This window comes from Acipenser ruthenus, chromosome 24 (genome assembly GCF_902713425.1).
Source record: "Acipenser ruthenus chromosome 24, fAciRut3.2 maternal haplotype, whole genome shotgun sequence".
In the NCBI taxonomy this organism is placed as follows: Eukaryota; Metazoa; Chordata; class Actinopteri; order Acipenseriformes; family Acipenseridae; genus Acipenser; species Acipenser ruthenus.
In genome coordinates, this window is record NC_081212.1 from 6,214,854 (window position 1) to 6,241,446 (window position 26,593).

A 26,593-nucleotide genomic window follows, 5' to 3' on the forward strand; every position below is an offset into this window, starting at 1 on the left:
TTTTGCAGTTACAGTATACGCCGTTCTGCAACCAAGAATTGTAGTTATCATTCAAAAGGGAGCTTTTTCTTATACATCAGTTTTTCCGAAAAGGAATTGATATTTATCGATATTATTGTTTCACAACACACACACACACCTACGATTATGTTGTTATTCTATCAGTTCCCTGAACCAGGTCAGCCTGCTCGGAGCTAGGCCACCACCAGCAACAATCGAATTGGAGAACTGTTGTACAAGCCTTACCTCAGATTGCCTCCATGCCCAGTCAGCTCTGCATTCATCTTACAATCAAAATTGATTATTTATCAATTTACCAAAATAGGTTTCAAAGTAGGTCATGTTTTCATTGTTTTTCAGCATGGATATTTCTACGCTTTGCAACAGGACACTATTCATATGAAAAAAATCTTTTTTTTCACCAGTAGTCAACAATGAAAGATGGATTTATTATTTGTTTTAGACAGCAGTCCAAAAACAACCTTGTCTTTAAAGGGTCAGGCATTATAATTATGATTGACTACAGTTTGAGTGCATAGACAGTGCAAATACAAGTATTGTACTCTAAAGCTGAGTGGCTGCATTTTCTACATTAATAATACAAGAGGTATCTGTGTAATGAGTCTTGATCCATCCCTGAAGAGGCGCTGGTTTGAATGCTGAGATCCTGGTATTCAGGCAGGACTGCAGCTGCATTAGTATAAATAGCTAATGTAAAAAATAATACACTTCAAAATAAACCTGGAAATTCAAACTTGCTTGATTTGTTTTTGAAGCATAAAAATATACATAAAACAGAAACAAATCACTTGAACACACGACTGGATGTAAAATGAATTATTCATCTTAAGAATTATTGAGTGTCATGTCTTTAACTTAGTAAAGAAAAGAACAGGCTCTTTGTGTTCTTGTTCAATATAAGCCTTTTAGATCTTTCTTTTTTCCTTGTCTGTTCGGACCACCTCATAGACTGACTGCACATTACTGCAACATTGTCTCAAGAGGGGGCTTCCATCATTGATAACATACACATACTGTACATGCATGCATACATACCAACACATATACATACATACTGATTTTGCTGCACAGGACTTATTATACCACATAATATGTTTTTAGAATTAAAAAAAAAAAAGTTTATTAGTCAAACTTACTCTACCACCTAGATTGCAAAACATAACATAACATATCACTACAATTTCATCAATCCAGGGATTGATAGTGTACTACACATTAAAAAGACAAGCAATCTGAATACTATTAGATTACTTCATGTTGCAATAGTACAAAATGTTTTACTAATTCCCATTGCATAAATCAATTTAGAACATGTGCTGTTACTATATGGTCACAATATAGATAAATTGTTGTTACAATCACTTCTTTTGCTTTGAGTGTATTCAAGGCAGGAGTTGCTCTTTACATTCAGATGGAAGATGCTGGTTCCTCATTTCTTCGCAGCAGTGATTGGGATCGTGACCTCGGCAGCCTGAATGGCTGGTTTGGGTAGGGGAGTCTCCACTGTCAGCACTCCGTCAGGAGACAGAGTTGACGCGACTTGGCTCCCATCACATCCAGAGGGCAGTCTAGAAAGAGAACAGGAACACATTTGCATTCTTTTTCTAAATCCAGCTTTTTGCATCCAGCTTTTTCTAGGGTTTTACATGACTATATCAATATAGACAAATGTTTTTGCACTAATGACTAAACGACTCTGCATCCATTTTTTAATGTGAGCACCATATTTAAACCATATCATCTTTTAATATTTATCACACCTCACAGTGCTAAACCACAACGACTAGAGTCGTTCAATGATTTAACAAACCCTTGTACTTAATACATTTTACCCTTAACATCATTCATAGTAGCAAAAAAAGTATTGGTAGTATTTCTGAAGTAGTGGAAATGAATGCTTAAAACCTACAAAAAAAACCACTTCACAGAAGATGAGGTCATTAACCATAGATAAAGACAAAGAAGAACGACTTTCTCTTAAATAAATCCTTACTAGTTTCAATGCTGGTTGGGCATCAGTAAATATAATACTTACGTGTACTTTCTAGTAAAACATCTTGAAATGTATCCGTGTTCATCTTTCCTCTCTTCATGTTTTCCTTCAAAGAAGAAATAATAACCGGGTCAAGCTACAGGAAGTATGAATTTCTTTTCATATAAGGTGAAATGCAGTTTGTAGTATGGAATGTATTATGCAAGGGTCTGCAGCATATGTTCAGTGTAGAAGACATCCATTTCCACAGCGCACTAATGTATGCTGGGTTTAAGTGGACTTATCCAGTTGGCATAACAGCTGTTTTCTCTCCAACAGTAACCAGGAGTCTGAGAAACAGCCTTCTAAACAACTATCTCTTTGCTATTAATTTACAGAACTCTATGGGACATTTCAGTAACTGCTGGCTTGCTGGTGACTACTTAGTAGAGAGTGGTAATTGTCATGATGTTATTGGTTTCTGACTTCTGTATAATGACAAAGGTATTTAATACAGCAATGGTTTCAACCTGAGTGAAAAACAGCTTTTACAACAGAATAAAATAAATCATGTGTAAAGACAGATTTTGGATTTAAATAACTCATGATTTAAAACTTTGTGAATAGGGTTCGTTTTTTCACATTGCAAAAAAAATAATAATAATTCATGTCCATACTCACTCGATTAGGTACAATCACTGATCTCAGCAAAAGAGCAGTTAGCTTGTGAAGTGTTGCCGTGTACACGGAAAGTGTAAATGGGTGAAATCAAGCGAGATGTTTAACTTACCGGTAATTTCGACTGCGCCGTCTTTGGTCTTCACCACGATTTCCTCTGGTGAAAAGTGGCTGACGTCCAGGCTGACCTTCCAGTGGTCCGCAGTCTGTTTAATTTCAGACATCCCGCTGCTCAACTGGCGGTTCATGACGCGAGGGTAATGGAAAGGACTTGGCGGCATGATGGGGGCTTGGTCCATTTGAGCATGGGTCGCTGCCGCTGCGTCTATCGGTAGACCCGCAACCGGGGGGCGCATGTATCCCGGCCAGTGAGTGCTTGCCCACGTGTACCATTCTTCAGGCATGGCACAGGTGGTAGGCATGCCAAAGTTCTGGTCGAAGAGCCGGTTTCCCTGGTACCAGTTTTGGAACGGGTCCCAGCTAGGGCTACGAAGGAAGGTGAAGGGAACGCGACGCTCAGACATGATGAAGAGGATACTGTACTTCCAGGTAGAATAAAAAAAGTTTTCTGTCTTCTCTTTCAGCTTTCTCTCTGTGCTCGTGGGTCGTCAGTAACGGCAGTTGCTTGGCTGCCCGCTTTATAAACCCAGCAGAGGTATTTATAGAAGAGACTAGAAAATGTCTATTCATGGAATGACACGCCAGTAAGGAATTTAGTCAGAAGGTCCACTTGGCTGCTGCAGCTGGCATTCAAGCTAACCTCGGAGTACTTCCAATTAATAAACCTTCCCTTGGTATTTTGTATACATACACACAGCGAATTCACTTTTGAGAACACCTGCGGTTTGTGCCCATTTTGAATTCAAAATGTAAAACTCAGAATTCCATTAACGCAAAATTCCAAACGGTTTATTAAAAGTTTCTGGAACAATCCAGCAACTGCACGTTAAATTGTTCTGTGGACGAATTAATGTGTGATGTTGGGGCTGCCACACGTAAAGTGCATTACAGACTGTACCATACTGTAATAAATTGCATTTATCTACATTCATCATGGGTTTAACCACCCATAATGTAATATAATACCCTATTATTCATCAGCAACGCCGCCAAATTAGTCTAAATGTAGTCGCAAAATATGGACCATTCTCCTGGTTTACACTCAGAAGGCGTATACTTGTGACGATGGCTCAGTAACAAAAAAAAGTATGCATACTATAATAATAATAATTTATTTCTTAGCAGACTTACAAAATATCACATTATTTTTACATACAATTACCCATTTATACAGTTGGGTTTTTAGTGGAGCAATCTAGGTAAAGTACCTTGCTTAAGGGTACAGCAGCAGTGTCCCCACCGGGGATTAAACCCATGACCTTCCGGTCAAGAGTCCAGAGCCCTAACCACTACTCCACACTGCTGCCTATCACTACTATCACACCAAAATGTTGTTTAAAAACTACGGTTGCTTTTACTGGTTTTGTCCTGTTGTTTTAAATTAATATATTTAAATGTAATTCTTTTAATGAGTGATTTGGGAATAGATTTATTAATCCGTATCATGTGGGATTTACAATATATGTCATTAATCAATTGATCACATTTTCCGATTAATCGAATAAAAATGAATCTTTAAGGTTAAAATCCCTAATATTCCCGTAGTGAGAATTATAGTTTTTCAGTGAATCAATTACTCAGGAGATCCTACTGAAACCTGAGACTAGTATAACTTACTTGGTTCCATATGGACCATAAAGATATTCTATTGACTACATTTTTAATTTTAAAAAACTGCTGTGCAACAAAACACCTTAAATCAAAAAAGAAAAAGGTGACGAAGGTAAACAAAATGTGAATAACTGATACATTGATTTTTGTTAATCAATTATGCACATTTCTGTGAACCTACTTTACCTTTTTCTTTTTTTATTCTAGAGACTAGACACATTTACATCTGGTTAGACTTCAGCGCATCCATTTCTCTGCTCTGCTTGGACTTGAATGTAAACACGAGAGACAGACGAGAATATTCCAAAGCTTGCTGGAACTGGAGGAACATCAGCAGAACTTCCATATACTTTAGCTCCCTCTGTGGGTCATACACTGGTACAGCGTATGCATTAGAAATCTTGCTTTTGAAGGGTAAGTCGCTTTAAGTAATTCAGAGTGGTTCTTTTTGCAATTCTTCAAATGCTGTTTTTTGTTTTGTTTTTAATAAGTCTGCGTTAGAGTTCACAAGCTGCTGTTCAGTTCTAGTTATCTGACAGCTCTATATTAACCCTTCATTAATACTAAGACCATGCGGTATCAACCCGCCAGTGTTGTTCAGTGGGGTTTAGACCATTTTTATAAATGTTAAGGTTTAATTTCACTCGTTGCTTTTTGTGGTCAAACAGGAGGGGTTCAGCGATTTCGTTATTTAAAAGAAACATTTTAGGAAAATGGCAATACGTTTTGTTTTTCAGAACATTATACATATCTTAAAACTGCATTTTGTTCTTTTGCCCACTATTACAAAAGAAACGTAACATGAATACCTCCTTAAATATGTAGGCAGTCTGTGTCACTCGATACTCTGTCATACTACACTTTGGAAAATGACCACAGTGCAGATGAGTATTTCCTGCCACTAGAGGTCGCTAGAGGAGGCTAGTGTGCGATACCTTCAACGTGGGGCATGCTTTTTTATTTTGTGTTTGATATATCATGTTGTTGATGTTACCTGATATCAGTGGCATAACACTAATTAAGTAATTAGAATACAAGACTCGGCCTTCGAGTGATTAAAAAAAACAACAAAAAAAAACAATAGAAAGAATGATTTTTGAAATTGTAACTTGTTATAGTATTAATTATATCTCTTAAAGAGGTTATAGCTAAGGATTTAATACATCTTAACAGTTGGGCATTTGCTGAGTATGTCTCACATATACATTAAATGATAACACAGTTAAACAGTTCCATTTATAATATGCTTTATTATATGAACTAGTATAACTACGGCTACTACGATGGGTATACAGTCCAAAGGTGAACATGTCTTTTCACAGATTTGTGTTGCTGTGGTTTGTTTTTTTGTTTGCTGTTTAGATTACATTTAAAAAATGTAACATTCAGCAAGTGACAGAGACTTAAACAAACCAGGAAGACTGAAGGTTCCCTGTCACACCACCAGCATTAAGACCAGTACAAAAATTGAAAACACAGACTGGAAATGTATCGTCTATACAACATATTACCTCCTCAGCAATTTGTACAAAAGCTTCACTTCGGGGACTATAGACAAGTAGCAGTATCACGCAACAGAGGGTCAGTCACAATCATTGTGTCAATATCAGCACATTGTTCATAAACACGATATCAAGGAACTTACACCTGTAATTCCTTTTATTTAGTTAACCCCTGGTGCCTTGCTTGTGCTATCCAGCTAGTTTTTGGAAAGCAGTTTTGTACATCTTGATAAAATGCCAGCCTGTTCAAAATATTCTGTTCGATCTGGAGCCAGGGGAATGAACCAAAGCTTTGATGCTAAACCCAACTGGATTGATTTTTTTGTTCTTATGTTTGCAATCTTTGTGAATGGATCTGAGTTCTATAGTAATAGGCTACTATTAAGCAGGATAAGATGAAATAGTTGAAAGGTCATAGACTCAGAGAGATGTAAATCAAACACAACTGACAGGAAGACTCCACAGTGCTAGTTAGAGATCCACAAGATGGGCAATTGTTAAATCTCAGTATTGGAGAAACAGAACTCAGAATCAACCACAAAGAATACAAACATTATATAAAATGTTATACCATTTTTGTACCTAAACGATTATTATTAATTATTATTATAAACGATTATTATTCATATCCTGTCTTAGCATTTTGATTCAGCTTGACAACCCCCATTGTTAATAAATAAATACATGAATGAATGAATAAATAAATAAATACATAAATAAATACAAATGTATATTTCATTAACAAGTAAGAGTGAATTATCTGTTTGTTTGTTTTTTTTTACATAGTTATGGAAAAATGGCAAACCAACATGTCATATCGTAATTATTTACTGTCCTTTAGGTTGATTCATAGGTTATCAAACATAGTCATTTTGGTTGTTGCCTGTCAAACTGGATATCGAATCAAGGTAGGTCACTAGCAAACACCAAGCATATAAACACTGTATCAGTACCATGGCAAGTATGTCAAAATGGAGTACAGCCACACAAAACAAGGCTAGTGGTTCCCAAGATATAGCCTTTAGAAGCTGAGACAATTAGGTGTCCGATTAATACCTTTCCATCTCCGACAGGGAATTACTTCTTTGGAAGAAAAAGAAGCTTGGAGTGTGTTTACAACTTTTTCCTACCTCTGTATATTGTGTCAACATTTGGGAAATAAAGTGGGTATCTTCAACTAAGTTGATTTAGATGTAAAACACATTACTACAGCAACAGGGCATATACAGTAAACACTGGAAGCAAAATAAGCTTAGTCACACAAATTACAAAATATGAGAAGTGACTGAGGGTAGGAGTAAACAATAACGTCAAGTAGCGACTTCTCATCTCTGAAGGTAACCCTTCAATACTGGGAATGAAATGCACTTGCTGCTTGAAATATAAGATCAGAATAGTATTGTGTTTTTCTCAACCACACCTGGTTCCACACAGGCTTCACGTCGTGGGATTGGAGTACTTACAGTAGTGGTGGTAGGATGTGCAGGTAAAGCCCTTCACCTGGGCCTCTGCCCTAAATGCATTTGATCCATGTAGAGTGAGCAGTAGACTGTAAGTATAATCTTTGGACCACATTCACAGTCTGTGTTACTAATGTTCTCGTTTTTTTAACAAAATTGTAGAGCTGCATAGTGCTAGAACACATGCCAATATCAATTTGGCTATTGGTGTGGTGTGGTGTGCTGCATTTGTTTATGGCTGGTGTAATTAAAATCCTTTCATTAAAAGTTATTACCATCGACTCTTTATATACACTTTGAACGAATACTGTATGTACTCCAGCCCTGAATAGGAAACCATTTACTAAATAAAATAAATTAAAGGTGAAAATAATGAATCTGTGTGCTTAGATTTAGATTTTAGATAATGAAGTGCTGGGCATTCCACAGTTCTCTACATAATTACTTGTTTCTTTGCTAGTACAACATGCTGAGAGTATCAAAAGATACACCTCTTAAATAATATGGTATTTACAGTGCATAGTTTAACCAGAACAGATCATTCAAACCTTTTTAGGAGATGCCTCTCAAACAAACATTTTAAGCCTTGAAAAGAAATCTTACTACTTTACGGCAATTATATAATCATCAGATACAAGTTGTTCAATTATATAATCATCAGATACATGTTGTTTTTTCGTTGTTCTTCTTTAGAAAGTTTCACCGGCCATCCAAGAGAAAAACGTCCACTTTTCTTCAGCCTTTTCATTGTAGGAAGTTACCAATATTTGGTTCTTGTTGCTACGTGGAAGATTTTTTTTTTTGTTGAGGTGTTATGACACCTTGTTCTTCAGTCCCTACAGGGTACATTGTTGAGTTTAAGCACCGAACAGACTAGAATCTGGACAGCGGAAAGGTATCATAACGAAGGAAGCAAGGAAGTGAAACACCAACCCATACTAAGTGAAAGTGAATCTTCACGTTTTCATGATGCCCAGTTCATCTTTCTTCGGGAGGCACGCAGCAATTACTTCTTCAGGGCATGGATTTACTAGATATTCCTGGAGACAAGACCACATCATCACATTTATAATAATACAGGCTATGATCAACATGCTTTCGTTCTTTAGGCTCCTCAACAACTTACTGGATTGGAAAAAACGCAGATTTTACCGAACAACGTCAATCAAGTATCATAAGTCATTAATGTAAAATATATTTTGTTATTCGTGGTTCCATGAAGGAGGGGAGGAGGAAACACACAGAGAAATGACAGATTCTATCCTGCTATAATGAAACACAGCTCACATAGCTCTTTGTTTCCGATTCAGAGGGGGCGGGGCGATTGTGGAATTCTGGTTCCCCTGGAGACGGTGGTTGGAGTTCTAGAAGCCGGCGCTCTCAGAGCTGCTCCGGCTGTAGTAGCTGTGACTGTGGTTGCGGCTTTGCGTCCGGGATCTACTCCTGCTGCGGCTCAGAGTCCTGCTGCGGCTGTAGCTGCTGCCACTGTCGTAGGTGCGGCTTCGGCTTCGACTGTGGGCGGAGTCGCTGCTCTGTGAGCTGTGTGAAGACGGACTAGGCCGGTAGTATGGAATGGGTCGCTTGCGTGCGCTACAGAGGAAAAACAGCGTTAATGATCTCAAAACGTGCCCACCTCAAAACGCGAATAGCAAAATGCTGCTCTGAGTACTGGAATTATTATTTTGGTTAATTTTTTAACCAAAGATGCAGCATTTTCGAGTCTGATATATCAAGGGATAAATCAGTAAATCACAATTCGATTACAACACTGTAGCTCTGAAATGTTTATGAGTTCTACATGTAAAACCCATGCCATTGTTTATGACTCTTAATAGGTTTGATAAATCCGTTCCAGTACTCAAAGTGCAAGAATGCAATTGTACTGTTTATAATTAAGCTTCACTTGATTAGTAATTAGTTGCTACTGCTCAGATAAAAGAGAGGAGTGATTGAGCATGTTATTAGATTTTTTCACCCAGTCTGTGAATTAAGTATGTTAATAAAGTGTGATCATACAGCTACATTGAGCTGTAGCCCATGCACATTGATGACAATATACATCTTATCAGCCCCTGTGGAGATATTGTGAGTAAAGAAATATTAAGAAGAGTTTCAGGAAGCAGAGGAGGGTGTGATTAGCTGCCACAGAATCTAATATTAAATCAACAGCAATAAGTTTAAAAGTGCAACATGATTCAACCGCTATCAGGTTACTCACCAAAAGGAAGCGTGTGATCTTAATTTTTACATGTAATCCTCTTTTTCTACCTTGAACAAAAGCTCATGTCAGATTTAGAGGCCTGATAATTCAAAGATAATTTTTAAAAATCTGTTCAAGATCTCTCGTCTAAATTTGGTCAAGTAATTCATACAAAGACAATGAAAATCTGTTCATTGCAAAAGAATATTACTTTAAAAGAAAGGGATTTTTTTTTTTACTCTACTACATAGCAACACTGATAACTGTTATACTTCCCTCAGCTCTCACTAGATGGCAGCCTCAGACCTCATGGCTGCCTCTAGTGGACTCAGAGAAAGGTGCGTTTGCTCGGGCCCTTATTGCAGATATGATAGCTCAGTGGCTCTTTCACTCCATTCAAATCCAGGAACTGAAAATCCTAATGTTACCATAACTTTAAAAAAAAAAAAATTTGGAATCACCAATTTGAAATGTCCAATTATTTTTATTTCAACCCGGCTCACCGCTGCCAACCCCGCGTGGGAGTGACGAAGACGGACACACGCGTCCTCTGAAACATGCACCGTCAACCGTACGCTTCTTTTCACTCTGCCGGCCCACCATGCAGCCACCTCAGAGCTACAGCATCTGAGGACCACGCAGCTCCGGGTAGCTTACAGGCAGGCCTGCAGGCGCCCGGCCAGTCTACAGGGGTCGCTGTTAAGCGGTGAGCCGAGGACACCCTGGCCAACCTAGACCCTCCCCACCTGGCTGGCGCTCAGCCAGTTGTGCGCCGCCACCTGGAAACTTCCGTCCACAGTTGGCAGTGGAATAGCCTGGACCCGAACCAGCGACCTCCACGTTATAGGGTGCATCCTCCACTCCACGCGGAGCGCCTTTACCGGATGCGTCACTCGGGAGCCCACGTTACCATAACTTAATTCAAACCAGACCCTTAATCATTTGAATACCTAGGTTAAATTGTACACTTAAAGTCAAATTCTTCTTAAATGGATGATAATTTAATACAAAGTTAAAAGTAACTTTATATGTATATTATTATTCGTGTAGTATTCTATAGAAAAAAGTCCATTAAGCATGCCCCAAAGGTAGCTACGATTCTGGCTTCAACCATGTTATCAGGTCTTTGATAGCAGTGGAATCAGTTATTATTATAGCAGCACTAGAAACCACCTCAGTTAATATTATTATTGCAGCACTAGAAACCACCTACTCCAGGTACTGACAACCCAAGGTCTTCTTTTGTCCTGTGGCGTTTAAAGGGAAGACAGGAAATGAGGCATAATTGTGCTGGTGAAGGATGGTTTGTATTAACAGGTTCAGGGAGAAGCACAGGGGTCCTGATGCAAAGCAACAGTTACCATGGTAACCTTGCCTGTAGCTCTATAGCCTTCATTTGGTAATCTTCAGGAGACCTTAACATGAAATGGAAAAATCGATGGGAAAAGAAATAAAGAAATAAAGAAATTCAAAAATATAGAACATGCAGAAAATCACTCTCATGTTTTGCTAGTGTGCTTTTTTTTTTTTTTTTGGTAGTTTTAAACTTAAAACCTTTCACAAATGTCACAAAACTATCATTATTTTTAAAAGAAAAGAAAAAAAAAACTTTAGTAATATATTTGCCAGCTATCAGTTATTAAAAACCCTTCATCATTTTTAAGGCCAACATATAAAGCTGCAAGACACCTGCAAGCTGGATTTCGCCTGCATTTTCAACTACAATTAACTGTATCAAGGGATCTGCCTAGAACAGCCCAGACAGTCAACGTCCACGTGCAATGAGGTAATGAGCAAAGAATACAGCACCTGCAGTCGAATGCTTTGTGTTAAAATCAGATGCAATCTCAAAAGGGTTCAAAAGCCAGTGAATCCTATCGATATCCTACAATCCAACATCATATGCCACCTGTACTGGTATGCTACTAATTAATGGACGCTTGGCTAATAATATATGAACACAGTGCAGGACTATGTACCTGCTAATCTCCTGCATCTTTATCTAATGGCATTTCATCAGTGTGTCAACACTACTCATAAATACAGATGATCTTCAGCTCTGTGTCCAATTTGGAGATGGCCTGACACAGAAATGGGCAGACTACTTGGCATCTGAAACAAGATTGGCAAATGTAGGTCCCCAGGTGCAAAACCAAGGATGCTAATTGCACTGTGCTGTTTAGGCTGAGGCACGTGCTTTTTAATATGTAATTACATTACATGAGCAACTCAGAATAGTTTGGGAGAACTCTAGTAGGACTATGAATAATTCATTGAGTCACGAGTTGCTTGGCTGGCTTTTTTCAACGCATTACACATAGAAAGACATCTTAATGACAGAATCCATAGGGCCCTTTACTGTCTTAATAAATTCACCCAATAATGTTAATTTATCCACTTAGCTGAAAAGCGAAAAGTCTTGAACAAATCTATATATAAAATGCACATGGCAGATCTTTACAAGCACTGTTTTGAGAGCATGTATTATATTTTCAGTGGCAAAACATTTACCTACTTCACTCAGTTTTACCATATATTGTATGAAAACAATATGGTCATTTTTCCTGAAGTATATATGATAAATATGGCTAGATTGCTGCTCATTATGCAGACTCTCGCATTCTCAAGATTACATTTTCCAGCCAGTTGTACTATAACATTGTTTTGGTCCCTCTCCCAAAACACGTCAGTTGCCCCAGGTACATGTAAGAGTGGATGGAAAGTTTGAATTTCCACAGTTAAAACATCAGGTTTGGGACAATACTACAAAGGAATGCAGCCTATCATGAAATAAAAATCATTACTGGCAATATCATATGCTGCTAGGTACCAAACCCTATCAATAGATTAAACCAGCCAGTAAAAATGGGTATATTTAAAAATTCACCCCACCCTCAGTATGCCCAGCAAATCCTGACTTCTGAAAAACAGATATAATCCCATATGTGTCAATTTGAGAGCTGTGTCTCGGCTCAATGGAACCACTGAACTGAACCTAGATTCTGTGAAGCGTTCTGTAGCCAAGAGTCAGGAAACAGTAAATTACATGTTAGATACTTTAACAGAAATAACAACCGCCTGTACAGTTAATTCACTATTGTTGAGGCTGGATTATACATCAACAGGTTTCACCAATAGTGAACTTCACAAACATGTACTCCTGTCGTACCTCGTAATCCTCCTTGGCTCCATGAAGCTGGGCGAGTCTCGTCTCCTCTTTCTGATTGGAGAATAACTTCTTGAACGTCGCCTGGCTCTGGCCTCGGTATCAGTGTGGTGTGCTTTGGCCTCACTGTCTTTTTCTCTGTTTGGAAACAAAAATCAACGTACAGTACAATTGGCCCTCTGCTATTTTTCCCTTTGCTGTTTACTGACATTCCATAGACCACTAGTGCAATCTGCCTTTTTCTCAAACATTCACATGGCCCAGTCAGTTTGTTGGAAACAAGCCTAGATCAGAGCAAGATATTGGGTTTAACAGGGACCAATCAGCACTAAAATTACCTAGTCTAGGATTAGTGTTAAACGGGATCTATGAACCCAGCCATTAGTGTCTGTAAATAGATCTGTCACTGTTTTGATCATTAAAACAGACTGGTCCGCGTTACCTGGACGTGTTTTGCCTGGAGTGTGGGGACTTGGATTTGCTCCTCCGTTCGCGGGAGGGGGAGCGGCTGCTGCTGCAGGAGCTGCTCCGCTGGCGCAGGCTGCGAGACGAGCTCTTCTTCCTCTCCGAGTTGTGCCGGCCGTGTTTCTCGCGCTTGAGCGGAGACGTTGAGGAACTCTTGTTTCTACCGACGACACGGACTCTATGATGCCGTTGCTTTGCGTGCAAGTCCTTTGCCCTGAAAGAAGGCAACAGAGAGAGAAATCTGGTTAGTTTTTTGTCTTGTTTCAATGAACGACAGTAAGACCCCTTTTTATAGCTAATTTTAAGAAACTGAAAATAGAATTAGATGCTATCAGTTTCAGAGATGAAAACAAACAGTAAACAGAACATTGCACATTTAGCCAATTAATAGATGTTAGCTAAAATGTATGGAACATTAAAAGGGTGTTTTAAATCTAATGTTTTCCTGTGCAAAGAGGTTGAACTAAAAGAATACTTAACAAGTGTGTAGGGTCGTTGTTCCGCCCTTTTTTGCCACTGCCACTTTTTGCTTCCTTTGGGAACTGCGCATGCTCTTTTGCTACCTTTGCACACTGCGCATGCTCAACACATTTACTGTGCCAGTGTACATTTTGGCAACTATATCTGCCACAAACTGCAAATTCTGGCAGGGAGGCCTATTCTGGCAGTACATCTTCATGGGCAGCCAGAACGCCACTGAGTCAATGTGACAAGTCTGCAAGGAGTTTAAATGGTTGTGGTTGGATGCATGACCAGTCTTCTGTGATTTCTTCAAGGAAGTAGGGGATGTAAATCTGCAGGATCATATTTGTGACACAACAGTCATTTGTCTCGGATACCGAAATGCTTGCAACCAGACACCTACTATCAGACTTCCAATCAATGCACGTGCCAGTAAAGTGAGTGGGAAGGATCCGCTGTCTGCCCATCAGCATGGCCCTGCAGCTCACTTACTTTTTCAACTGCATTCTTTTACTCTTTTGTGAGAGGCTGAGCTGCGAATGTCCGGAGTCGCTGCTGTAGCCGGTATAGCTTGGGGAGTGTCCCGACTCTCTGTGTGCCTCAGCTGCAGTCTTCTGTCGCTCACTGCGCTTGCTGGATGATATGGATCTGGAACGATGCCTCCCAGCATACTCAGCGGAATAGCCCTCTCCAGGAGTGGGGGACATATTTCCAGGACTCCTAGAGATTACTTTCTGTACCTTGTTGTCTTTCGGCCGTGGGGACACAGAGGTAAGCTTGGGCTGTACCCTTGGAGAGCCGGACAATGTAAACCTCTGTAGAGAGAAAACGATAAAAGAGAAAACAGGCTATCCTTAATGGGACGCTGAAAATGCAACGTTTACCTGCCAACTCACATCATCTACACAATATCTAAACTTCTTACAGTCTTAGACAGTCCTCTACAGTGCAGCTCATGCAATACTTTTCATGCAAAATTAAATTGTCAGAAAAAAAAGAAAAAGAACTGAAATTAAAAAGGATAGAAGGAGGAACAGGGATAAAAAAAGAAAGGAGGAAGAAAAATGGGATAAAAAGGAGGACTTTTTTAACAGTTATAATGAAGATAAAAAAAATAAGAGAAGAAGACAACTGGACTGAACATCACAGAAATGGAAGGACAAATAAAGAAATTCACAAATAGAATAATCAGTCAAATAAAAAAATCATCAAAAGTAGTTCTGAACAGTATTTGTTTGTGGTTTTTTTCCTGCAGAGAACTGCGGAGATGTCATCAGCGACCCATATTTGTTTTTATTATTATTATTTTTTACTCCCTTTTGGTTAGCATCCACTTACCAATAAAGTGGTATTCCCTCCTTTAGTAGGTAAGGTATGAAGAAAAGGGAAAAGCGGGGCAACATAAGTGCATCATTAGAGTCACAAAATGCAAGAGAAAAAGACACAAAACCCTTTCCAGGCAGTGATTCATGAACAGGTACTGTATGGATATCACAGTGTGCAAGGAACTCTCACGCTAGCTTATTTCCATACCACACACTTCTATACCTTCAATGTCGTTTTCCAGGGCAGCCGCATTTTATATTCCTGTATATGGGAGTTTGAATATCAAGGTGCTAAATTATCCGGGAGAATCTTTTTGAATAAATGCTAGTGTATCCATTGGCAATTGACAGCTGAGAGCATAAAAATGTATTCCAATGTGCTCTAAAATAACACAGAAGCATGAACCACTACCTTTTTTTATAACACACATGCATCATTTATATATATATACTTTCTGTGCACCAGTCCCCTGCACTTTAAATTAGGGCACTTGATGAAACAGTCATTTCTTCATAATTTTGCTAACAGTCTAATAATAACTTTTGAGTTCCTAATTTATTATTGTAAAGTGCTAACAGGTTGGTCACCCACAGTACTGGGTCTGCATTTATTTTCTTTTAATATATAAAGTCACAACTGACACTGAAGGGTTGTGTCACTGAAGAGCACATGGGAAGCAGACACTGTAGGTCAACAACCACGGCACTCAAATTAATCACAAGAGCTGCCAACTAGCCAAGGATTCCCTGAAACAAATGATGCACCATATCATATTGCTATGGAGTGTCATATTAATACCTGTAAAGAAGAAACGATAAGGGGCCTGTCTCCTCTTACCTACCAAAGATAGAAGCAATCCCATCACTTTCTGACCTTTTACTTTAAAAATGACATTGTCGGGATCACCTTTGTGACACCAAGACACGATGTCTTTAGCACCTAATAGTGCTGCCTTATTGCTGGGTATTACTCAGTGATATGAAACTAGATGGGTCAGACAACACGTGGATGAAATGATCTCCTTGTGCCTCTTGCCTGTAGAGAAACTCCTTCATGCAGATCAGTTTACAAGTAACTTCTAACAGCACCTGGGTTAGCAGCGTGCTTTTGAAGAGAAAGAGTTTGTTTATGATCACAGACGTTGCTTCCAAACCGTCTTATTTCATCAGAAATCATACAGGACCTTGAGGAAACTGTTGGAGGACTTTGAGATTATCATATGCTATTATGTGGGGATCTACGTACGCTGGACAGCGTCAAAAGTGGTTGATAAGCTGAAAAGGATGGACTGTGTACGGTACACCACAACGCTTCAAAGACACTGTACATGTTTGATCTTGGCAAAAAACAATGAGACCTGTTATTGTAATGGACATCCAATATCAGTCAGGTCCACATCATCTCCTAACTGTGATATAGGGAAGTTGAATTTCACGGTTAAACACAGATAACAAAAAATAATACTGCAGAGAAAGTTCAAAAACAGGAGGTGTAAGTAGGTTATTCTGAGTTTCCAAAGTTCTTATTGCTTCAAAAATCAGTTTTATATTCTCTTTAGCGATATATTCTGTCTGTATGTCCTGTATTTATTTGTTTAAATATTTGGTAATCAGGGAGGCTACTTCTTATTTATCATCAAGCAGACTGTGCAAGAAAAATGACATTATCTAAAACAAAATGGATCTGTTCAGCCACTGATTGCTTTAGGAAAGCTTAGTAGGCCCTCCCTTGCCCTTCACCATGTTTTGGCATGTTGGCACTATGGGCTTGGATATTAATATAATGAAGAAGCACACATTTGGCAAGAATGATGCAATATTCATGGCTACCACTGTGATGATAAAAATAATGATAATCATAATAATATCAAACTTACTCATCTGTCTTTTGGCTCACTGTATCTGTTTTGTTAACAATTTTTGGTTTTAGAGCTCAGTGGGTTATAATTGCGTTATAAGCCTAGTTACACCACTGATAACATTAAAAAAAGACAAACCAGCACACTTAAACACTTGTAAAAATGATGTAAGGCAGTTAAACACACACCACTGGTTTCTTTGGGTCTGTTTGGGGAATGCGTACGTGAAGAAAAGGTCAAAGGTGATGATCAGTTTTCAGAACAGCATTTTCAAATTCACTATAACCATTTCTATATATTATCTTACATGCATTAAATATTGTTCCAAGTAAATAAATATAATCTCAGAAAGGCTGGTGTGTAATTATCAGGTGAATTAAAAAAATTAATGACATGGAAATGACCATAGCCCCATTTTTGCTCTCTAAAACTAGAATGACAAACAGCCACTAGAGTCATTGACAGTTATAAGAACAGCTATTGAAATAAAATTTTAAAAAAATAAAAACATGGATGATACCATTCATGGTGGGAAAGAAAAAGCTAAACACACATATGCATTCTACCAACAGAAAAATGGAAGAGGATCGTGTGCTGGGGCTAACTGGAGTTATATATGAGTTAAAAAAACAAAACACCAAAAGATACAAAATTAAAAAATATAAACATTTAAAAATCAAGCTAGGGTGCTTTTAACAGGCTCATCCGCAAAATGTGTACGTGCGTAGGCAGACCAATACCTACCTTTTTTTTTTTTCAATCAGTGACAGGTATGCAATAATAAAAAGAAAACAATATTCTCCACATTGGAGTGCAGAATGGGGGAAAAGACAATGACTCTTTAGTAATGTGCTATTGATCTGTTGCTTTAAAAAAAAAAAAAATCAAAACAAAACAAATACTGCTTTCTCTTGCTCAAACAGCAGCCGTGACCAATTTTAAGGGAAAAAAAAGCTTTAGAATAACATATATGAACAAATAAAGAAATGACTGTGAGGGCATGCAGTAAGTCAGCTAATGAAAGGGAAAGAGCACACCAGCTGTACATAGAGGTCAGAGAGGTGAGTCACACACAGCAGTGAGAATGGAAAACTAGGGGAGCGCAACGTGTTTTGGGAAGATCTGTTTAAAAGGGCTGCCAGCTATCAAATTGCTCCCCCTGATACAGCAGCACTGTGAATCTGTATCAGTAGTTCTCCTCTCGGTCCAGTATCAAATTAGGGCAGGCACCAGCTCCATTTGCAGTCCACAAACCAATTTGTATCTGGATAGCAAACAGGTAAAATATAGAAATACATAAGCCTGATAGCAACTCGGTCTTCGGTTGCTTATTGATCATGACTGCTTGATTGGTTTTTCAAAATCGGGGTTTTTTTGTCAGTGGAGTTCTACCACAGTATGCATTATTTGCACAGGCAGAGCTTTGAGGCACTTCCTCCATCAAAGCTTTGGAGAAAATAACACCTGCCCATCCAAACTAGTACTTACAGAGCTTGTGCCGATATGTAATCTGATTTCCTTTTGGAGAAACCTTTTTTACAGCTTTGCCCAGGAGATAAAGAGGACAAATCTGTATTTATCAAATGAAACTAGACTCATATATAGAGCCAGCGACCTGGTTATTAGAATACAGTACAGTATTTGTAAAGATAGATCAAATTGCTGTGTTTTCTTCTCCGATCTTATTAAAATGGTTGACAGAATCATGGGAGAACAGGAGTCACATAATCAAGGACACATTTAGACAGAAGGCTGCTGGGAGCTCTCACCCAATTATGCTGTTTCCTATGGGTCACAGAAGAATTGTGAGAAGTGATTCAGTCTCAACAGCATGACTAGATAACCCATTCCATAGCCTCATCACTCTCTCTGTAAAGAAGTGTCCCCTTCCCTCTGTCTTAAGTCTATCTCCACTTAATCTCCGGCTGCATTTATGCGAGTCTCGTTCTCCTATGGTCCCATTAACCAGGACGTTATGCAAACACAGCATAGACAAGAATATATGCTATTTTTGTTTAGGTTGTGCACAGTGTATGCAACTTGTGCTTCAATTTGAGTTACTTAGAATGCTATTCTTTTAAACAGATGCAATTCAAAACGGTTGATGTCCCTTTTACATTTTTTTAATCTCCTGGTGTATTAAAAAAATATGTTTTCTTTCACACTGCAGCACTGTAAGCAGTGTACAAAATGCAATACAAGTGTTGTAAAACTGAAAACAAATAAAGGCTGATTAGGTTTTTAAAAAATATATACCTATTGGCCTTATTGTAATATAAAAGTACAGTAAAACCTGTATTAACAATCATCTGAATTAAGTGGTAATCTTACCAGCCAGTAAACCAAAGAACAGATTTACAATTGTTTTCAATACAAGCAAATTGCCTTAAATAAGCCACTGCTATACCGGTCTTAAATCAATACTTCACTCCATCTACATTTTCCTAAGATTTATTGTCCTACCTGTTTCATATCCTATTAAGTTTGTTCTGCTGAGAATTATGGTCGCAGACAAAAGTATTGGCACCCTATACTTAATACACCTACAACATGTTAAATACAAGCATTTAGTGAACATTAGCCACTAATTAGTTTGACAAAGAACAAAATACATAATTTCTGGCAGTTTAAGAAACAATATCTATAAAAAAAAACAAGCAGTCTGTCAAAATTGAATAGAACTAATTAAAAAATATATTCATTCATTTCAAACCATTACACAGCAATTAAGCCGCATTATAAAGTCAATAGCCAGAGAAAGAGGTAATTATTTCTGTTGAAGAAGAACGTTTTGGCAACACAGCAGATGATGGTCAAGACAAAGGAGTTGGATTCACATTTGAGAAAAGCACTCGTAGCAAAACTATAACAAAGGAATATGGAATACCAAAATCTACAAATCAGAGCAATAATCAAGAAATACAAATAGAACTGAAAAGCTTGAAAGAAGTGGACAGCCAAAGAAAAGCAGGTAGGAGAAACATCCGAGCAGCTAAAAAGATTTACACCCAAGGACTTAAAAAAAAAAAAAAAAGATTCAGAAGCATCAGGCATAATAGTGAATGAAAGAACTGTACAAAAGCACCTGAACACAGAAGAGCTGTATGCATAGAGACCCTCTAAAATTTGCCAAAAAATGTGATCAGGAATCAGAAGCATTCTTCAACACAATTATCTGGTCTAATGAGACTGAAATAGAACATTTGTACCTACAGTTAAACATGGAGGTGGTTCGATCTGTTCAAGGACTGGAGACATTCATGTGATTGAAAATCAAATGAATGCAGCCATGTATCAAAACATTCTACAAAGTACAATCATACCATCTGCTCGTAGGCTGATTGGCAGACAGTTTATCTTCCAACACAACGACGACCCAAAGCATACGGCTAAGTCAACTCTGGAATTCATGAAGAAAACGAAGATAAAAGTTCTGGAACGGCCTTCTCAATCGGCAGATCTCAGTCTAACAGAAATGCTTTGGACTGATCTGAAAAAAGCTGCAGCCAAGCATTGTGTATCCAGATGAAGGAAATATGCAAATCAGAATGGGCCACGATTTCCCCGACAAGATGTAACATACTGGTCAAGAATTATCACAAACGTCTGAAAGCAAAAAAAAGTAAAGGAAGACACGAAACACTAAAGCAGGGGTCATGAACGAATACTTTAAAATAATTACATTTGTTTTTTGATAAAGATTGTTTATTAAATTACTAGAAATTGTGTATTTTGCTTTTTGTTTTGTTAAAAGGTGGTTAAAGTTTACTAAATGCTTGTCCTTAATCTGTTACCTTGTATTATAGTATAATAAGCATAGGGTGCCAATACTTTTTTCTGCGACGATATCTTCAAGACTAATCTCTTTGCTGCTGCAAAAGGTGCATTTCTGAGTTGTTGTTTTTTTTTGTCCACTAGGGGCGTACAGCTGAAGAATTGTATTCAGAGACTGTCCTGTTTACTCTGTCACAGCTGCCACAGTTGCATAACATGGCAGAAATGACATCTTTAGTAGCTTTAAAGTCATTTCTAAATAAATAAGGATCTTAGCACAAACAACAATAGAGAATGATGGACAGGTAATGCATTTAATATTAAGGAAATGTAAATAGGCGGCTGCAACGCTGGCCCTGGAGAGCCGCAGGGTCTTCTGGTTTTCATTCTACCCGAGTTCTCAGTTACTTAATTGAACCAAATATTTTCTTAATATGTCAACACTTACATTTTGTCCAGGTGTTTGGCCATTAATGATTTAAAGATACCCAGAAAACCTGCAGGATTGTGGCTGTCCAGGACCAGGGATGGCCACCCCTAGTCCAGTCAGTGTCAGGTTAATTCAGGCTTCACCGTAAATATCACAGAAGGATTTTATTGTACCCCAAAAGATGAATTTCCAACACAAAGCCTGCAAGGGTCTACGCCTAAGAGTTGTTCCTCATGTAAAAACATTTTCCTTTCAATTGCTATACTTAGCACAGATTGAACAGGTATGCATGTCATAAACAGAAATGGACATTAATTCACGTGACAGAAGTGTTGCTGCCATCGAGGTGTGACATGCAAAAACAAAAGAAGTAGTACTCTACATTTGATTTTTTAAAAAAAAATGGTCTTGACACAATTTTGACAGTTTGGCTCTTATTATCCTATACTGAGCATTTTTACAGACATCTGTATTAAAAAGAAATCTAATTGACGTACCCTTTAACCTACTTGATCCAGTTCCAAAACATATGAATGCTTTTTATATAGAATGAGACAGAAAATACGTTTGGATATTTATTTGTATTAGAACTAAAATCAATAACAAAAAAAATAAAATAACTCAAAGACACTCCCTCAGAGACATGCAAACGTGGGCAACACATTTCTGAATATCTGCCTTGTATTAAAAACACATACCAACGTCCCACATTCAAAAATCATTATCACTAAACTTTAATCCTGATAGAGTTCTGCATTCTGACATGGACAATACAAATACACACAAATCCAAAACTTCAGATATAAATATATTTAAACTGTGAGCAGCTTTGATTAAGGAAAGCACACATACAGTATTAACTATACCGGAGTAGGGTCCTAATGAAGTATCTGAACTTACTGTGGTTTGGGTTTGTTCCAGATGACATACAGTAATGCAGTACAGAAGGGCGGCTGTACCTTTTACACATCCTCTGACTGGTTCTCATGCTAGCTGATTGGACCCCCAGAGTCCAATATAAATGAGGCAGGCTGGCTCTGGGGTGTATTATACTGTACTATAGTACACTAAAAAGCAGAATAGCACTCTACCTAGGAAATGTAAAACCCTACCTTTATCTGCTAAATGTGCCTTCAGACGGTTTCTCTTGTATTTTGTTAAAGAGTGAATTATGAAGAGCAATAGTCAGTGTAAGCTTCCCAACCCCTTGTGTTTCTTATGTTTTGAAAAGCATTTCGTTTCAAACCATTACTGCAAGATCCTAAACTAGCCAGAGAAACACAGTATACCACCGGAACTGAAAAAATGATCCTTTTCTATAATAAATTCATTATTTACTGCTAAATCCTTATGGGGTCCATTTCATCTTACTGTTTTTAAACTTAAAATAATGTTTGGTGGAGATCTGTAAATCTCACTTTTATAGAAATAGCCAGGTCAGATGGCAAAGTTGCAGAGGATTTTTTTTTTTTTTTCCTTCAGACTGCTGAGGCAGTCCAGGGGACATCTACACATCAGCATGGTCACTTTTCCATTCTTGCAACTAGGCAAGTATAGTGGAACAGATCCAAAGAGCTGCTATCACACAGATAGTAACAAACAACTTAAAATAACCATCTAAGGTGTTTCTTACTGTATTTTTCTTTCACAAACAAATGGTCCCAATTAAAGGGCACACCTACTCTATTCCCCTCTCCTTCCCCACCTCTGACTCCACCATCTCCTCCCGTATCTCTACCTGTCTGTCTGCTATTTCCTCCTGGATGCACTCGCATCACCTCAAACTCAACCTCTCTAAATCTGACCTCCTTTTCTTTCACTCCTCCTCCCCCTCCTCTGATCTCTCTATCTCTGTTCCTCTGGAATCTACCACACTCTCTCCCTCTTCCTCAGCTAAGAACATTGGAGTCACCCTGGACCCCTGCCTCTCTTACTCCCAGCACATCTCCACTCTGGCACGCACTTGCCGATTCTTCCTGAGCAACATCCGAAGAATCCAACCCTTCCTCACCAACTATGCTACCCAGCTCCTGGTCCAGGCCCTGGTACTCTCCCGCCTAGACTACTGCAACTCCCTCCTGGCTGGCCTCCCTGCGTCCGCCACCCGTCCGCTCCAGCTCATCCAGAACTCTGCTGCCCGCCTGGTGTTCTCTCTGCCTCGCTTCGCCCACGCTACTCCACTACTCCGCTCGCTCCACTGGCTCCCGATCACCGCTCGCATCCAGTTCAAGACTCTTGTACTAGCCTACAGATGCCTTGACCAGACTGCACCCAGCTACCTCCAGACCCTCATCTCTCCCTACACCCCCACTCGACCTCTCCGCTCCGCCTGCACTAGAAGACTAGCTCTACCTCCGCTACGCTCCCCTGCCTCCAGAGCCCGCTCCTTCTCCACCCTTGCTCCGCAGTGGTGGAATGACCTTCCTACAGATGTCAGGACTGCCCAGTCCCTGACCACATTCCGGCGCCTCCTTAAGACTCACCTCTTCAAACAGCACCTGTAGAACTCCTCTGTTTGTATCCTGGGACACTATCACCCTTCATGTAAATGTGCTTTATTTTGCTCTTATCTGCCCCCTATTTTACTGCATTTAATCCTGTACTTCAGAATACTGTAATCTGCCAAGTGTTTAACCTGTAGTACTTTGTATTTAATCGTATCCTGATGTAACTATCACTATTTAATCATATCCTGATGTAACTATCACTATTATCTGCTGTATTATTGAATTGTGGTTTGTCACACTTGTACTTTGCTTGAACAAAAGTTATTGTATTTCTTGCTCTTATTGTATTACTTGTATTGTAACACTTGAAATGTATTTGCTTACGATTGTAAGTCGCCCTGGATAAGGGCGTCTGCTAAGAAATAAATAATAATAATAATAATAATATAAATCACGGCCTAATGTACTTCTTTAAATCACTAGCTGACGATTCGGAAATCTACATTTCAAAATTTTGGTTACATGTTAAATAAACCATAGACTGCTTTAAAACTTTTTAGTTTTTTTTTCAATTAATGAACATTTCAAGAACTTACAAATACATGTGTAGATCTTTCAGTAATGTTTGAGAGCATGCAAGGCATTTAATAAGAGATATTTATGAAATGTACTGAAATGTGCCTAGGCCCCCTCGCCCCACCCCAACAAATATGAGGGAACTGGGTTTTACTGCTGACTCGTGCTTTGAGTTTTATTCATTTTTTAATTGCCAGAAAGGGATCCTTAACCTTGTGCACTTTTATCCCAGGCTGTTCTGATGTCAATGATAAATAAAAACATAATGGTGAAGGATGGCGAGCACACAGGCAGTCCCGCTCGGGAGCTGATTGCTATTGATGGCTACCGCTAGATCAAACCAATACAGCAGACTAGAACTAATAAACAAAAAAAGAAAGAAAAAAGGTATAGAAGAGATTACATACATCCTGGGTTTTCTCTGCTGGGAGCTCGTTCCCCTCATCCTCTCGTCCGTTCCTAGTGGGGTCCCGATTTCCGTTCTGCCTGGGGGGGGAGGGCTGGCCTCCTCGGGCGGGCGAGGGAGACACACTGCGGCTGGAAGGGGTGCAGTAGGCCCTGTGCCCATCCGCTCTGTGCTTGGGAGTCTGTCTGCAGGACAGAAAGTGTTTTTAGGGCCCCAGAAACCTAAGCATTATTATTATTAATAATAAGGCGCCAAATCCTCATTCTTAATGTACAGTAAGCCTGCATAGTGACTGTAACTGGTTAACAAGTGGTCTGCTTTCTGCTTATGTTTAAGAGGTTTTGGACTCATAACCTACCTGTAGTTTTATGTCCATTCCTGATGAATTCTTCTTGGCATTGGTGGAACTGTTTGCAATACAATTACTGCCAATTGCAATGTAAATAGCTGAGACCATCATTTCCCAAAGGTCCCCAACAGTAGTCCAATCAGAATTATTTTAATCTCATTGCCTATCTGTAGCCGATTGCCAGTGTGATCCAAAGTAATTCACACAGTCCCTTGGCAATTTTTGACTTCCATTTAGGCTCCGGTGCTGGTTCCAGCACCTGACTTCCAATCCATTGTTTTAGGCCACAGTACCTCGTGCTTCTTCGTGTTATATATTTTAACAGCTAATGCAGTACTGGATATTTTAATATTCCACACAGATTTTAAAAGCGTCATGCTTCATGACCTTAACTGACAGTTAAATAGCATTACTGCTTTAGCTGCAGGCTTGGTAGAGCGGAGAATGAAAGCATGTCTAAATCATAGTCATTTCACAATGTATCCAATCTTCAGAGCACTTTAAAAACCATGAAACAAAAGTGTTGTAAGTGTAAAACTGACACAAAAAAACCAAACTGAACATTGTATTTATCTGACATTAAATTGCCCAAAAGGTGGTTAAAAACAATGAGAAGATTGCTATTCTTATTGGGTATGGGGCACTGTGCTGTGACTGTGTTTCTCACTAGTGTGGATCAGTGTGACTGGTCATAAGGACATACCTGCTAGGAGACGTAGATAAGCTGCACACTGAAGACAGCGAGGCACTGCGGGAGCTGCAGCAACTCCCTCTTCGGTGGGACCTGCCGGGGGATTCTACAGGGGATCTAGGGGAAAAGCAAGCAGCATTAACCCTGATGGAGGAGGGCAATTAAAATGACCCAGGTGCAGTGCTCCGATCTGGCAAGCACAGGTTTTCTGAGGGCTATCTGCAGAGTAGCACTCTCAAAATGAGCTGAGTTTGGCACTTTCTCCACCTGCTCCCTACCAAACTAGCAGAGCAGGAGAGTGGCTCATTAATAATGTCCAAGAAGAGCTGGCTAAGGCTGAATGTATTAACACACTCCAGCCACTTACAGCACAGGCATTAATCACCATGCAGTGGTGATGGAAATGTAAAATATGAATATTAATATACAGTCATTGGATAATTTCAAACTGGTATAGTGTTTGTAAGTGCAGCGAGTGGCATACGCTACAAATAAGTGCCTGTTCATGATAAATAACATATACCGAACATCAAAAGAAACTTATCACGATTATAACACATTTATTTTTGAAAAAAAAATAAAATTAAGGTATATAAATGATGGACATTGACGAAATGTTTTTGGTTTCTTTTTAATCACTCGAGCATCCTTGACCATGACACGCTGGAGTGACTCTGACTGAAGCATATGCACTTAATCACCTAATTAGTGAGACAGTTGATTGGACACTGGATATGGAGAGATTTCAGCTGTTGAATTGCAAGCTTGAATAAAAGCAATAAAGAAAATCACAGAAAAAAAACAATATGCCACGTCTGTCAAGAGAGCAGCGCCTTCGTGCAATCGGCATGTTGGAGGCTGGACTAGGACAGTGTACTGTGGCTTGCCGTCTTGGGTGCTCACAGCCAGCAATTTCAAACCTGGCGAGACGGTATAACCAGACACACTGCCAATGACAGGCCACGAACTGGGAGATCAAGAGTCACAACAACTGCCCAAGTTCGACAGATCACTTCGTGTTGTCCATTGTTAATCAGCACAATAAAAAGTCACTGCACCTGCTCTAAAACAGTTTGTCA

At 39.0% G+C, this 26,593-nt stretch overlaps 2 protein-coding genes across 6 annotated transcripts in view; both read right to left on the reverse strand.

The window, feature by feature from the left end:
• Positions 1 to 428: 428 nt before the first annotated feature.
• Positions 429 to 3,304, reverse strand: LOC117429340 (heat shock protein beta-1-like). Its single transcript, XM_034048717.3, has 3 exons — positions 2,784 to 3,304; positions 2,057 to 2,120; positions 429 to 1,589 (listed from the first exon to the last, which is right to left on the reverse strand). Exons 1-3 carry the CDS (start codon positions 3,193 to 3,195, stop codon positions 1,451 to 1,453), a joined length of 615 nt encoding a protein of 204 aa, XP_033904608.3. The 5' UTR covers positions 3,196 to 3,304; the 3' UTR covers positions 429 to 1,450.
• A 2,328-nt stretch (positions 3,305 to 5,632) lies between these two features.
• LOC117429908 (serine/arginine repetitive matrix protein 3-like) overlaps positions 5,633 to 26,593 on the reverse strand; it is an 80,316-nt gene continuing 59,355 nt past the window's right edge. For 2 of the 5 annotated variants that reach the window (XM_058998219.1, XM_058998220.1), the window contains 6 exons: positions 25,527 to 25,631; positions 24,476 to 24,659; positions 14,150 to 14,472; positions 13,173 to 13,409; positions 12,734 to 12,868; positions 5,633 to 8,954 (listed from right to left, as the gene is read on the reverse strand). In XM_058998219.1, the coding sequence (XP_058854202.1) occupies positions 8,729 to 8,954; positions 12,734 to 12,868; positions 13,173 to 13,409; positions 14,150 to 14,472; positions 24,476 to 24,659; positions 25,527 to 25,631 (1,210 nt within the window). In that variant the 3' untranslated portion in view covers positions 5,633 to 8,728. Of the gene's footprint in view, positions 8,955 to 10,011; positions 10,980 to 12,733; positions 12,869 to 13,172; positions 13,410 to 14,149; positions 14,473 to 24,475; positions 24,660 to 25,526; positions 25,632 to 26,593 lie in introns of those variants that run through there. The other 3 variants (XR_009308390.1, XR_009308391.1, XM_058998221.1) reach the window with 3 other exon arrangements.

Bases quoted from the DNA above. Each gene is read 5' to 3' on its own strand.
- LOC117429340 (XM_034048717.3), bottom strand. From the start codon at position 3,195: ATGTCTGAGCGTCGCGTTCCCTTCACCTTCCTTCGTAGCCCTAGCTGG. The intron at 2,121-2,783 runs GTAAGTTAAACA...TCTTCTTTGAAG, and splicing joins CGGCGCAGTCGAAATTACCG to GAAAACATGAAGAGAGGAAA. The intron at 1,590-2,056 runs GTAAGTATTATA...TTCTCTTTCTAG, and splicing joins TGTTTTACTAGAAAGTACAC to ACTGCCCTCTGGATGTGATG.